Source organism: Pseudoliparis swirei, unplaced genomic scaffold (assembly GCF_029220125.1).
Source record: "Pseudoliparis swirei isolate HS2019 ecotype Mariana Trench unplaced genomic scaffold, NWPU_hadal_v1 hadal_130, whole genome shotgun sequence".
NCBI classification, from domain to species: domain Eukaryota; kingdom Metazoa; phylum Chordata; class Actinopteri; order Perciformes; family Liparidae; genus Pseudoliparis; species Pseudoliparis swirei.
Window position 1 is genome coordinate 1 of NW_026613366.1, and position 13,084 is coordinate 13,084.

Consider the following 13,084-nt stretch of genomic DNA (forward strand, 5'->3'; position numbering starts at 1 on the left):
AGAGTGTCTTGGTTCAATCTAACATCCTACAGGAACAATTACATTTAAATGCATGGGTTATATTCACTAAAACTAAATAAAACTTTATTCACAAAAAAATTAATGGGCCAGATACAGCAACTTATTTTTGCAATATTCTTGCAATAATTAGGAAATGTATAATGAAAATACGAAAAGAAAATTCTCATAATAAAAGAAAAAATTGGAACAATAATTACTTGCAGGCAGGAATGGAATACATGCTGCTTACTTCTAATGACAATACTTGAATTGGTTGATTTAGAAGAAAACAAGATTTTACAATTATAAAACAGTAACATCAGCTTGTTATTGTTTGTGTGGAGCAACAGGAAAACACTCACAAACCATACTTACTTATTTTCTGCTTACTTACTTAATTCAATTGAAATTGTTAACACTGAACATAATGTATCGAAGTTGTTATATATTAAAGCAAATATTGAAATACCTTATGAAATGTATCTCATCTTCAGTATGCTGAATTTTAATTCTCCGAACCATAAGCCAAAACAATTAGTGATTTCATAGAACTTCCTGTTAGCCTAAAAAGACGACATTGCAGTAACACCAGTTGAATATTATTATAACTTAGGCTTTAATGAACACTTAAAACTTAAAGGAATAAAAACAACAAATAAAAACCGAATAACTAAATAAATATATTAAATTAGTAAAAGAAAATTAAAGTTGTATGAGGAACCTCCATTATTCTCAGATGAAAGCAGTTTACCGGTGGAGGAGAAGGGTAATGCAACATTAAATCGGAAACATTCAGTGCTGCATCCAAGTCAGTAAAAAGATGGCCAGCGAGGAAACATTAAAACTTCTCTTGTGGAGGTTTATTAGAGGCCTTCAATGGAAAATACATTGTTAAAGCTGCTGTGAACTGCTTTTGACAAAGATCATATGGTGACAACAAACTCCTTGAGGTTGTGATGCTGACTGCAAACAAAAGGTCTGCTGCTGCTTCATTATCATCACATCCTTAGATACTGTGTCTTTGTTGAGGTAGCTTACAAGTGTCTGCTAGCAGCTTTACAGCAGTGGACTTGATGACTTAATGCCACAGAAATCCTTTGTGACTCAAAAGACGGTTAAGAGATTACCAGTGACCTAAAGCATATCTAAAAGGTAAGTTCAACAAATATCAATTGAACAAAGAGTCTTTAAGAATGTGAACATTAAAAAATATGTAAAACAAAGTTTTTCATGGTGAAAGTAGATATTTTGAATGCAAAATGCTCAGAAACAAAATGTTAAGTTGATTCTTTGGATCAGGCATTTTAATCAAAAATACATACAAATGTAAATATTTCATTAGCAATTTGTATAAGATCATTCAGGCAAGAAAAAAAGATACCATTAACACAAATAACATCATAATACAACATGTTTTAAGGAACAATATTGGAGTGGAATGATGTTATAACATTTTAGGTCAAACTACTTTTAATACCAGCAATATATAAATAAACATATATACAAATATTTTAAAAAAAAGAAATTAACATCCTGAATAATCATCTAAATAAAAGCATCTAAACCAGAGTGTACCACAATAACATCGTTTTGCCTCAACAATCCTTCATTCTCATTGGAGTCACCGGTCTGTTTGCAAAAGGACTCTCACTGACGAAGTAATGAAAGTCCAAGGTGCTTGTTTATCTCTTTATGATTTTGTTCATACGTTGTTCTACTGTTTCTCTGTTATCCTTATTGAACATAAATTGGTTAAGAAGGAGCAGTGCAGTTATCAAGCTGCTTAGTTTCATCAGATGAAAATGTAAGTCCTCCTGATCCTATTAGAGGTAAAAGCAGCTAACGTGTGAATGCAAAGTGTCAGTTTACTGAGGGAAGTGGAGAGGGAGGGAGGGAGGGAAGGAAGGAAGGAGGGAGGCAGAAAGGGGGAGAGAAACGGTGATGGAGAAGGTAACATTCATGTGATTCTCTGGTTCTCTGCCATGCAAAAGCACACAGGCAGAAAGAGAGAACACACTGCTGTGATTGGCTGATCTTGAGAATGTTTCTATGGTAATGTAAAGTCAGGTGAGTGAGGTGAACGTCATTTTTAAATGGGAAATTGTTTTAGTTTATTTCAGTGTTGGAATTTCTAGAATAGTACCATTAAGTTAGTTTAAAGAGACCAACAATCAAATCAACATAATAATAGCTGCAATCATTATGTTGAAAGAATACAATTTAAATGTTATGGACAAATTAATTATATCAGAAGAATAACTTATAGAACAAACAGAAATTGTTTCCAGAAAAAGGTTTATACAAAATGAGGGATAAGGAGGATTTATTAGGATCCATTGAGGTCTCACCATGAAGGAAACCTGACTACTAAACTGACATACCAACATATGAGGTCATTTTAGGAGATTCAAACTCCATGTGCAGTACTTGCAACACATGATGGCGCTGTTGTGCCCCTCACCATTGTCTTTGGCTACTCAATGCTAGCTGCAGCAATGCATTGATGTTTTTTGGAGCTTCATGCGATCTGGTGTCGCACTACAAACAGTGTCAACAGACTTCAGACAGCGGCTGTGCATCGTCCTGTGGGGTCGACTACCAGCCACAACAATGTGTGGCTGACATTGTTTCGTGTGTGTGTTTGTGTTTGTGATCATGGCAACATGGGGTCCTTGGTTGACCGTGCAAGGTGCAGTAATTAGGATCCTCTGGGGATAATTGGTGTATGTACACACTTTCATGGTAATGGACCAAAGCAAAGTTTCGCATATATTTACGGATCCAACCGCGAAACCCTTCCTCATCAGCATTATGTGATGAGCAGTCACATAACGATCGTCTTCTCTCATCCACTAGATGAAAGGAAATCCAGTAGGAACTCCACCGGGCCATCTTGTGTGAAGGACACCATCAGGAGCGGGAAAAAATGTGTGTGTTACCTGTCCATCAGCCGCCAGTCTATTACCACCGCTGTGAGCTCAAGGATCCACAACAAAGATCAGCATCCAGAGGCAGACCTGGTCCCCTCCCGGCCCTCAGACCCAGGGCTGTGTTTACCCATCTCTTGTTCAAGTTTCTCTCTTAGTTTGTTAAACGCAGGTCTTCTGCATGGCTCCTGCTCCCAGCAAATCCTCATCAGCGAATAAACGACGGGGGGGCAGTCCTCTGGAGCCTCCATACGATAGCCCCCCTCCAACCTCTCCTTCACCTCCTTCAGAGACTACATGAACAGGAGCAACGGGGGAAAAATATACACAGTCCTGATTGCTACATCAACAAAAGGCTCTTATCCGTACTGTGTGTGTGAAATGAAACATGCGTGTCATTGCCTGTCTTATTATATAGATGGTAAAACCACAAATACTAATTACAGACACACACAAACTTGGTCTCTCTGCCAACACATAACACATTACCAGTTGTAGAGTTTAATTAACCCTTGTGTTGCCTTAGGGTCATTTTGACCCGAATCAATATTACACCCTCCCCCCGCCTTAGGATTAATTTGACCCCATTCAATGTTTAATGTCGGTGTTCTTTCGGTAGTCAACAAACAAACATAAAGTGCCTCACACTTAAACTTGGAAAACAATATTAATTCTAATAATTTTCTGGAGGTTTTAATTGCTGGCGTCAAATTGAACCCAAAGGGTAAAATATGTTAGTAAATATAAAGGTAACAGGAGGGTGAAACATTGAATCGGGTCAAAATGACCCAAAGGCGGGGGGAGGGTGTAATATTGATTCGGGTCAAAATGACCCTAAGGCAACACAAGGGTTAAGGGGATCACACACTTGATCCAAATAGATCAACTTGTTTATATATATCTAATTAGGAGGTAATCATCAGCATTTAAAAGGACACCACCCGGCGTAAGGTGCAAAAGACACACCCTAACTGTCCCTTCTATTCATGCTGTCTGATACTAATGTCGTCCTTGACCCGCCGGCTATGAAGTCTATGTATACGATGTAGCTTCCTCATCCTCTTCCTCCATGCCAAAACACTTCATAAAGTAGCTAAGAACAACAAGATTACTTTTTCTAATTGTTACTCACAATGGAGAGTAAACCTCGAGCCTTGCTGACGCACTTCTATGATCTTGGTGATCTTTCCTGCTCAGACGGCTGAAGTCGATACAGAAGATGGCGCGCTAGAGACGAATCTGACCTGAAAGCCTGGTAGCTTTAAACTGACACACCGATGACTTGCTAAAGACGAATCCTGACATGAAACAGAGCGACCTTACCAGCCCGATACTCTTTCCTGTTGGCCACAGGACAAAGAGGAGAGATGAATCTGAAGTCTTCATTTTTTCATTTGATATTCTTTAAATACGGTGCCATTTCTAAAAATCTGCTTTTTTATTGACTTTACAGATAGAAGATTGATTTTGTCTGATTGATTCAAAGGAATTGTTCAACTTAAACATAAAGGTGAGTTAATGAATGAGTTTAGGCATATTGTATTGACAGAGCCATGCTCGCTTCCCCTTGTCTCCAGTGTATTTGCTAAGCTAAGCTTCCCGTCTGGTTGCAGCACCTATGCATGCTGGGATTTATCACCCATATATAAACACACACACACACACACACACACACACACACACACACACACATATCATGAGAGTATAACAGTGACTTGTTCTTGTGCTACTTACCATCTTAGGATAAGGTTGACGGCCGTAAGAGAAGATCTCCCACAGGAGAACACCGTAGCTCCAGACATCTGATTTTGTGGAGAATTTCTGCATCATGGGAGCAAATATAGAAACATTAAAAACATGGAGACGAATAAATCTTTTAGGGTTTATTTGTTGTTCTAAAAACAGGAAGAAATACATTCGGACAAACTCTGAAAGATATGCACCAGGTCCATACACAAACTTAGGCTACTCTTAATTGATGGATTATTACTGAAGCTATAGAGCAACTGCACACTTGAATGTGTGTTTTATATTATAAACTTAAAGGTATGACTGTACTGTGATAAACACGTCAATGCTGGTCAATGTTAAATCTATAAAACTTGGCATTTCATGGGTGAAAATGGCTTTAAGCGCATCTAAAAAACGGTTTTAAATTAGATCTAATCTTGGGAAGCAAATCTTGAGATGGCGTTGACCGTTTAGGACTAAAGGAATGTTAACGCTCTCTAACCTCTCCCCACAGCATCTATGATTTTTACTTTTTCCATAACCACTGTGTAGTGTTGAGATCCCAGCACAAAGCAGTTCTCTCCCATCTGTCTGCTGGAAATTAAGCTTAGCAAAGTAGAGTGAATCAATGAAAATGATTATCTGGCTGACAAAGAGTGTGTAAATGAAGCATCAAGTTGTTTAATTGTAGCCTACTCACTTAGATGCTGGCTAATGTAAGCTTGCTAATTCCAATGTGTTTTCATGATAACACTGGTCACAGAAAATGAGGAAAACAGCTGGCTGGTGGGCAGCGGGGGAAGTTACACGTTAACCATTAATAGAGCAATATTGTAACTGTTATCCTATGTGAAATATTTGAGTAAATAGGTCTCAGAGAGACAGAGAGATTTCACACAGGGGCAGAAAGAGAAATAAACAAATCTCAGGATGAAGAGAAGGGACACTCTTCCAACCGACCTCTTTCTTCAGAGCTTCGGGGGCGGTCCATTTGACCGGCAGTTTGGCTTTATCCGACACCTTCGAGTCCACCTTGGTCAGGCCGAAGTCGCTGACCTTGGCCAGGCTGTCGTCAGAGACCAACACGTTACGAGCGGCCAAATCTCTGTGAACCAACTTCTTGGACTCCAGGTACTCCATCCCCTCACACACATCACTGACCACATACACATAGACACACAGACACACCTGTCATTACAATGTTGTGCATGAAACTGTTGAACAAGCACAAACAGTGTAAAGTAGATATAGTTACTCTTAGTTTTTGCATCTATGAAACCAGCTGTCACACAATGTACTCACAGAGCAAAGCGGAGCAGTTGAACCGAGTTTACAACTGAGCGTCCTCTTGTCCTGAGAAAGTTGACAAGGTTTCCCTACAAGACAAACACACACGCAAATAAAACATAGAAAAAAATACTCAAACGGTTTTTAACATTTCTTAGTTAGTAGGCTATTATGAGAAATACTACATGAAGACAGAAATACAACAAGCAGCATTTAACCAATTGGTTTGCAATTATTTAATATTTTAATGTCACCTAAAGTCATTCTAAGACCAAACAACTACAACAAGCTTCTGCCTTGTGTCCTAATCATTGAACACAAGAGGAAGTCAGACTCTGACTTCCTAAAGTTGCTTCATTGGAAAACCCTCCCATCAGTGGTGGCTCCTAGTGGCAGCAGGCGATCTGTAATCGTTTGGATTTTTGGACTGAAGGTGACATCCTTTACTTTTTTATTTATTATTTTAGAAAGTTGTCTTAGATTCAGGGGATGTTCAAAACCGAACATCACAATAAAACACAATAAATAAAAACACAGAAATATGAGCCTGCGACGCAAAGTCATTCACTCCGTTAAAAAATATAGAAATTAGATTTCACATAGCATACACATTTTGATACCCAAATTACAAGAAAACACATGATCAGTGCAAACCTGCAGATATCGTAACGCCTCACAACCCCAATAACTCTTGTAAACTAATAAACCCCACTGAACTTTCTATTCTCACTGATTTCTGGGGGCGAATTTGCACTAAAATGTAAATAAATTCATAGCTGGTGATTCCAGCTTTCGGTTCAGAAACACAGCACCAATCCATTATCTTGACGTCATTATTTTTGAGAATATTTATAGGCTTTCACTTAGTATATGTGATGATATTTTCTCCCTTGTTGTGGGATATAACGAGGCATCTTTAGGCATTCTTTTAAGTTTCCTAATTTGTATTGCTCCCGGTTTATTAAATTAACGGTACCTTAGTCATGAGCTCCGTGACGATATGAAGTCCTTTGTGAAGAATGACCCCCAACAATCGCACCAGGTTCTTATGCTGGAGCTTCCTGTATGGAGTGAATTCTCATTAAAGACACTGACAACAATAATTAAAGTTAGATTTGTAATGTAATTTGTTACATTTGATACATGAAATTTGTTACATTTGATTCAAAATGATATGATCACTTGTAGAATAAGCTAAAATTATGAATTTATTCATTGAGCAAACTCACTAAAACCAGGTTTTACTAGTATTGCATTCACAGCTCGTCAAAGTATTTTTCCAAAACGTGAACAAGTTAAATTGAGGAAGTCCTCAGACTCACGTCATGACTGTGGTCTCCTGCAGGAAGGCCTGGGCAGTGACATCACATTTAATGGTCTTTACTGCCACCCTCTGGCCCATATAGTCTCCTTCATAAACCGCTGGGTTGAGAAGCACACACAGTGTTGAGTGCATATGTACTAAGACAGACATATTGTTTTCTGGAAATGTTTGATGACACCTCTCATTATAAATGTTGTAATGTTGGAAACAAAGATAATAAGAGGAGTAAATCAATTTTTAAAAAAGCGTACCACCAAACTCCCCTTCTCCGATGTTCTCTCCCAGTTTGAGCTTCGTAATGTCCAGCAGCCACCCAGCTGGAGAGGGGCGAGAGATGAACGGTGAACCTTACACCTTTACAAGCCTTCAGAATTATTATTGTTTTTTATTATATTTAATCTGTATGGATGCAGCTTTCTTGACCTCAGACTTACATTTGGACAGTTCCAACTCAGCTGACTTGGTTCCTTGTTTTTGTTTGGGTTTCAGAAGAGTGGTAGCGATGGAGCCTTTGTTCTTTGAGTAGAACTGCAAAGATGGAAACACACAACAACAGATGTTCAGTTATTTACAGCAGATGTTATTATATGTGATATTTGGCATGTTCATTCTCCACAGCCTGTGTAAAGGTCTGTGTAAAGGTTGCCACATACATACGTTATATGAATGAAGAGTCCATTCAATATTTCCTCTAGCTCTCAAGAGAATAATGAGCTCAAACTCTGACAAAGAGACATTAACATCTTCACAATACTCAGGAAACCACTTGAAGTAGTGTCAATCTTCAAGTGGTTTCCAGTCCGCCGGTCTGACTCAGGCGTGCAGCCATCTGCGGCTCGCTGATAAGAGCCGGCCATCTCTGTGGAACCTCATTGCAGCAGAGCGTCCGATGCTTCCTCACACGGACACAGGCCAAATACAGATACACCATAAAAGGGCGTTGTGTGTTTTCTGGTCTCCACTTCTTTTTGAAACATGAAAGATTTATTTATTGGTTTTCAGGCTGAGAAACCCCTTTGGACAAAAATACAATCCCCCGAACAGCAAACACAGGCTAGCACAACTGTAGAGTCACTTGATATGAGCCTGTGTGTTTGAGGTTGTGGAGCTTCCGAACTTGAACTTGACGAAGTTCACAATGGGAAATGTGGTGTGGTAATGTTGTTCCTGAAATCCCGAGTTATTAAGTACAGGTGTATCTGTTTAACCCTTGTGTTGCCTTCGGGTCAATTTGACCCGATTCAATGTTTCACCCTCCTGTCGCCTTCGGGTCAATATGACCCGATTCAATGTTTAACCCTCCTGTTACCTTTATATTTACTAACATATTTTACCCTTGAGGTCAATATGACCCCAGCTATTAAAATCTCCAGAAAATTATTAGAATTAATATTGTTTTCCAAGTTTAAGTGTGAGGTACTTTATGTTTGTTTGTTGACTCCCGAAAGAACACCGACATTAAACATTGAATCGGGTCAAATTGACCCGAAGGCGACAGGACGGTTAAATATTGAATCGGGTCAAAATGACCCGAAGGCAACACAAGGGTTAAGGACATTAGATTAGATTAGATATTACTTTATTCATACCCAGACATGTTCATGAAGCAGCAGCAAACATGTTTACAAATCTACAATACAATAATATAGCAGAGCATATTACATTTAAGAATTTAAATAGAGGAAATGAAAATGTAAAAATAAAATAGAATTTAAAGTGTAAAGAGTGTATCTAAAGTATAAAGTGACAGCGGTGCAAGGTTTATTGATGTTCAATTTAAAGGGGATCTGGCCAGAGGTGATTTATTATATTAATAATGCACATTTAGTCTTGAAGCAATATATATATATATATAGCCGCTTACCTCTATCATGTCAATGAGGTTGTAGAAAAACTGTGTGCTATCAATGGTCAGCTGCTTGTCCTGATAAATCACCCGGTAGTGGATAACACCTCCAGAGACACTGACACACAGGACGTAGTCGCCGGGATGGCGGACAGACTCCCGAACCAGAAACAGGCCGTCCTCGGCCGGCTGCAGCTTGCACACCGCCTCTGGACCCGAGATCTTCCCATGAAACCAACTGGTGAAAGACAGCACACAGTGGGCCACACACACAGAAAAGGAAAACATCCGTCTCATAAGTTTCAAATACAGATGATCATTTTCTAACAAACAGGAGGTGTATCCATGTCAGTGGGTTCAGGCACCAGAGAAGGAAGTTGGAGTGATTAATACAGAGACAATGTTTGTGACAGCACATCCAAACCACACCATTTGGTCACAAGTGTAGTTTTCAACATTGACCAAGCAAACAGCTAAAGTTAGAAACTAATGTCTGTGTGTCACAGTCACACTGCTTGTGGGTAACCACATGTAAACATGGCTGCATCCTACCGATGTGAGATAGTCATGTCGCTCCTTCAAGCTCTCCTGGAGCAGCATGAAGGAGAACAAAAGTGTCAAAATGAGAGGAAGAGGAGACCTACGGCATAAGGCTGAGGCTGGGGTCAACGCGCAGAGCCTCTCTTTCACGCACATTGGTGGCATTTATGAGTCCTTCCTCTCCTGAGGTGTTGAGTCTGGCCTTGTAATATCCCTTCTTCTAGAAAAGAGCAAAGTATTGTGTCAAATTGGAAAAAACAAATACAAAAATTAACTGAGCAAACAGTTTGTGGCTATTTTTAAAACGTGACGGTACCGTGCTGGCATTAACGATCGTGAGGATGTCGCCTTTGTGGTAAGCCAGTTCTCCAGGTTTGGGTTTCCTGTGCTCCCCCTTGGCCACACACTGTGTACCTGCAGCCCAGTTCATCTTCAGCAGCAGAGGAAATTAAAAAATTATAATAGTCAGACTTGACGAACCGGCTGGTCGTTTTAAACAACATATTATATCTGCAAATGTTTCATTATATATATATAAATATATATACACTTATATATATTTAAAAAATGTATATGTATATTACAAGACCATTAAATAGTTCTATTTTCTTCAACTAACAATGTCATTTGGTATATTTAATGGGGGAAAACAGCTCTGTTATTTTATTCATTGTAATGTTAAGTCTTTCAAGATTGATCTTTAAAACAAAAGTTTCTTTTACATCCAAGACTTAAAGACCCAAGGTTAAACTAGCTATGTCTCTATTGTAACTATACTCATTGTCAATTACATGAGTCTTTCTAGGAGTCGTCTTAGGAAATCTTTAGGAATCCCTCCAATATAATATGATCCAGAAAAATGTCTGCCTAATGGGCTTGCATTAGTTCTCAATATTATTATATATATGAAATAATCAGTAATGGTGTTTATGATACACAAATCCATATCAAGATTACGCTCCATCTTTATCCGATGAGAACTGCAGGTATATACTTTAATACAATATGCACTCCGAATCAGCTCACATCCCATTACAATATTACTCAACTTTCTTTTTAATTGACTTTAGTTCACACTTCAGTTTCACACATTCATATTAATCAGATGTGTAGCCTATTGTTCTTCTATTATTGAACATCACTTGTCAACAGCCCCAATGATTTACCTAAACATCACACCAGATATTAAAGGGGACTTGATTCAGCTCCTATGTATGCCGACTTAAAGTCAAACCCATCATTGGTTGCACACAGTACACAGGCTTACCTTCTCCATCAGCAGGGCAGGAGGGCTGGACAGCTCTGTGTTCAACAGTGACATAACATAGCATTATATTAAACTCTGTGCATAAACAGCCATTTCGAAAGGAGCTGTTTGTCGAGACACTGCGGATCCAAACGCACCACCGAGCAGCTTCAGACGTCAGCGGGCTGCAGGATGTGTCGCATGCATGGGAAGTAAAACGCCCCGCAGAGCTCGTTCAGTGCGGTTACTCGGCATGCATGTTTCAGTACCTGCCGCTCTCCGGGCAGTTGTTGGGCATTCCTCTCCAGAGCAGCTAGGTCCGTAAACAAGAGCCGGAAATGGACTTTAAAACCTTCTTCGACCCAGCCGGCGGGGACATTTTCGGTCAAACGTCTTCATTGAAACCAACTGTGTGACGTTCACGTGCAGCGCGGCTGTCATCTGTCGGACCACTTCCTCTGTAGACTTCAATAAAGGTGGTTTCTATTTCATGAGGCGACACAGAAGTGACGCTGGAGAGGACTTCTCTTCTTCTTCTTCTCTTCTTCTCCTGCGTCTCTTGAAAATGTAGAAAAGCGTTTATTTGGTTCAACAAACATCCTGAGACACAAAATGGCTTAAAAGGGTTTTAATATCTCCCTTTAATGTTTAGGCAACACTACAAAGACATTAAAATAATAGAAGGACAGCAATATTCACACGTTACATTTAAAACACAAAATAGATTTTCCTTCAGAAATAAAATAATCAATACTTATATGATGCTCTTGGTAGATGAAAAGCAACACCAAAAAAAGGCAAATTAAAATGCTCCCACATTAACTTTTAAGCCAAAGAGTTGTACAAGTGCCCCTTTCTTGTCCCACATCTTTGTGAAATCTGAACAAACAACGACTCATAAATGTCCCCCTTTCTCTGTAATACACAACATAATGCAGGCACAAGGAAGAAAGTCAAAGGACACCTTGATCATTACAGTAGATATTCAGTCTGATTTCTTGGAATAAAGCTTCTCTCGTCTGCTAACCGTACTCTGGAAGAAAAAAGATTACTAGGCATATTATTCAAATCATAAAATTATGGCTGCATTCAATAACATTGTCATTTCTTAAGTGCTTCATTCCCTCAGCATGCTACAGACTGTGCAACATAAGACTTATCTCTCTCTCCTCCAGTGTGACCTCCACAGATAAAACTCAAAAAGCTGAACTCCTGTGTCCTTGTACGTTTCTGTACATGTTTTAAAGGCGAAGTGATTTTAGTGTAAGCCTTCCAACTCGACTTTAGAGGTGAGCTCAACAGCGTCACACTACTACCGTGTCATACCAGGCACAACGAACATCACAGTACTGTATTTATGTATATCTTCAACACAGTCAGTCTTCTGGGACTTTTCCCCCAGTTTCAAAGCTTCTAAACTTGAACGCCCATCTTTCTCTTTGTTTAACACAGACGGAAAAAAACGTTTTACAAATGTCATGCACTGACATTAGTTCAGAGTCCGGGCTCAAGCGGTTGAGTTCAGAGTCTGCTGAACATACAGCTTAAGGTGCTGATGATTTAACTGTAGTGGTTTAACTATTGTGAATAAACAGGAGGGAGGGTCAGTAGTTAGTGTGCAATTACAGACATCTAAATGTTTTTTTACTGTGCCACATCTCTCTGCACAATTTAAAAGACACCAAACCTGCAGGAAATTACTATACGAGAAGGATCAGTAGTACAGATCCTCACGCTTCAGTCTCCTCCCCACACATTACTTCCCTTCAATCACAGGTAGACATGTAACATGTACAGTCAGTTATATTCATATGTGTATGGCTGCGTGTTAAGATCGTTTTCAAGATAAGAAAAGTTGAAAGTTGTGACATTCTACTAGTCTCTAAACTAGCACACGCCTCCGCTCTGGAGGCAGAGGTCAGACGCTTTCTGCTTCTTCCTTTTTGTCTTTTTTGCCCTCCCCCTCCCCGTCGCCAGTGTCGCTGCCGTCCCGCCGACGTTTGCGGTTCCGAGCGCTGGCCTTGGACGCCGGCAGCGAGTCCATACCCAGAACCTTGTGGATCTGACGGAAAGCGAGCAGCCGCAGAGCATGCTGAAACCAGAGAAAACAGGAAAGAGACATGATTTTTTGGGGGGGGATAATTGTATTGTCATTTTATTTGACAATTGATGGCAGAGAGAAC

The 13,084-nt window shown here is 39.5% G+C and overlaps 1 protein-coding gene across 4 annotated transcripts; it reads right to left on the minus strand.

Moving 5' to 3' along the window:
• Window positions 1-1,277: 1,277 nt before the first annotated feature.
• matk (megakaryocyte-associated tyrosine kinase) lies at window positions 1,278-13,025 on the minus strand. 4 transcript variants are annotated; one of them, XM_056411141.1, is made up of 13 exons: window positions 11,060-13,024; window positions 10,923-10,957; window positions 9,972-10,085; window positions 9,760-9,875; window positions 9,134-9,353; window positions 7,704-7,797; window positions 7,521-7,586; window positions 7,268-7,367; window positions 6,922-7,006; window positions 5,961-6,034; window positions 5,619-5,814; window positions 4,662-4,748; window positions 1,278-3,220 (listed from the first exon to the last, which is right to left on the minus strand). In XM_056411141.1, exons 2-13 carry the CDS (start codon window positions 10,929-10,931, stop codon window positions 2,999-3,001), a joined length of 1,383 nt encoding a protein of 460 aa, XP_056267116.1. In that variant the 5' UTR covers window positions 10,932-10,957; window positions 11,060-13,024; the 3' UTR covers window positions 1,278-2,998. The 4 variants fall into 4 exon arrangements, with proteins under 4 accessions (XP_056267116.1, XP_056267115.1, XP_056267117.1 ...); XM_056411140.1 differs by having other exon boundaries at window positions 9,760-9,872; window positions 10,923-13,025; XM_056411142.1 differs by having other exon boundaries at window positions 5,619-5,724; window positions 10,923-13,025.
• Window positions 13,026-13,084: the final 59 nt, after the last annotated feature.

Bases quoted from the DNA above. Each gene is read 5' to 3' on its own strand.
- matk (XM_056411138.1), bottom strand. From the start codon at position 10,976: ATGTCACTGTTGAACACAGAGCTGTCCAGCCCTCCTGCCCTGCTGATG. The intron at 6,035-6,921 runs GTACCGTTAATT...TTTGTCTTGTAG, and splicing joins TCACGGAGCTCATGACTAAG to GGAAACCTTGTCAACTTTCT. The intron at 5,815-5,960 runs GTGAGTACATTG...GTATGTGGTCAG, and splicing joins CAACTGCTCCGCTTTGCTCT to TGATGTGTGTGAGGGGATGG.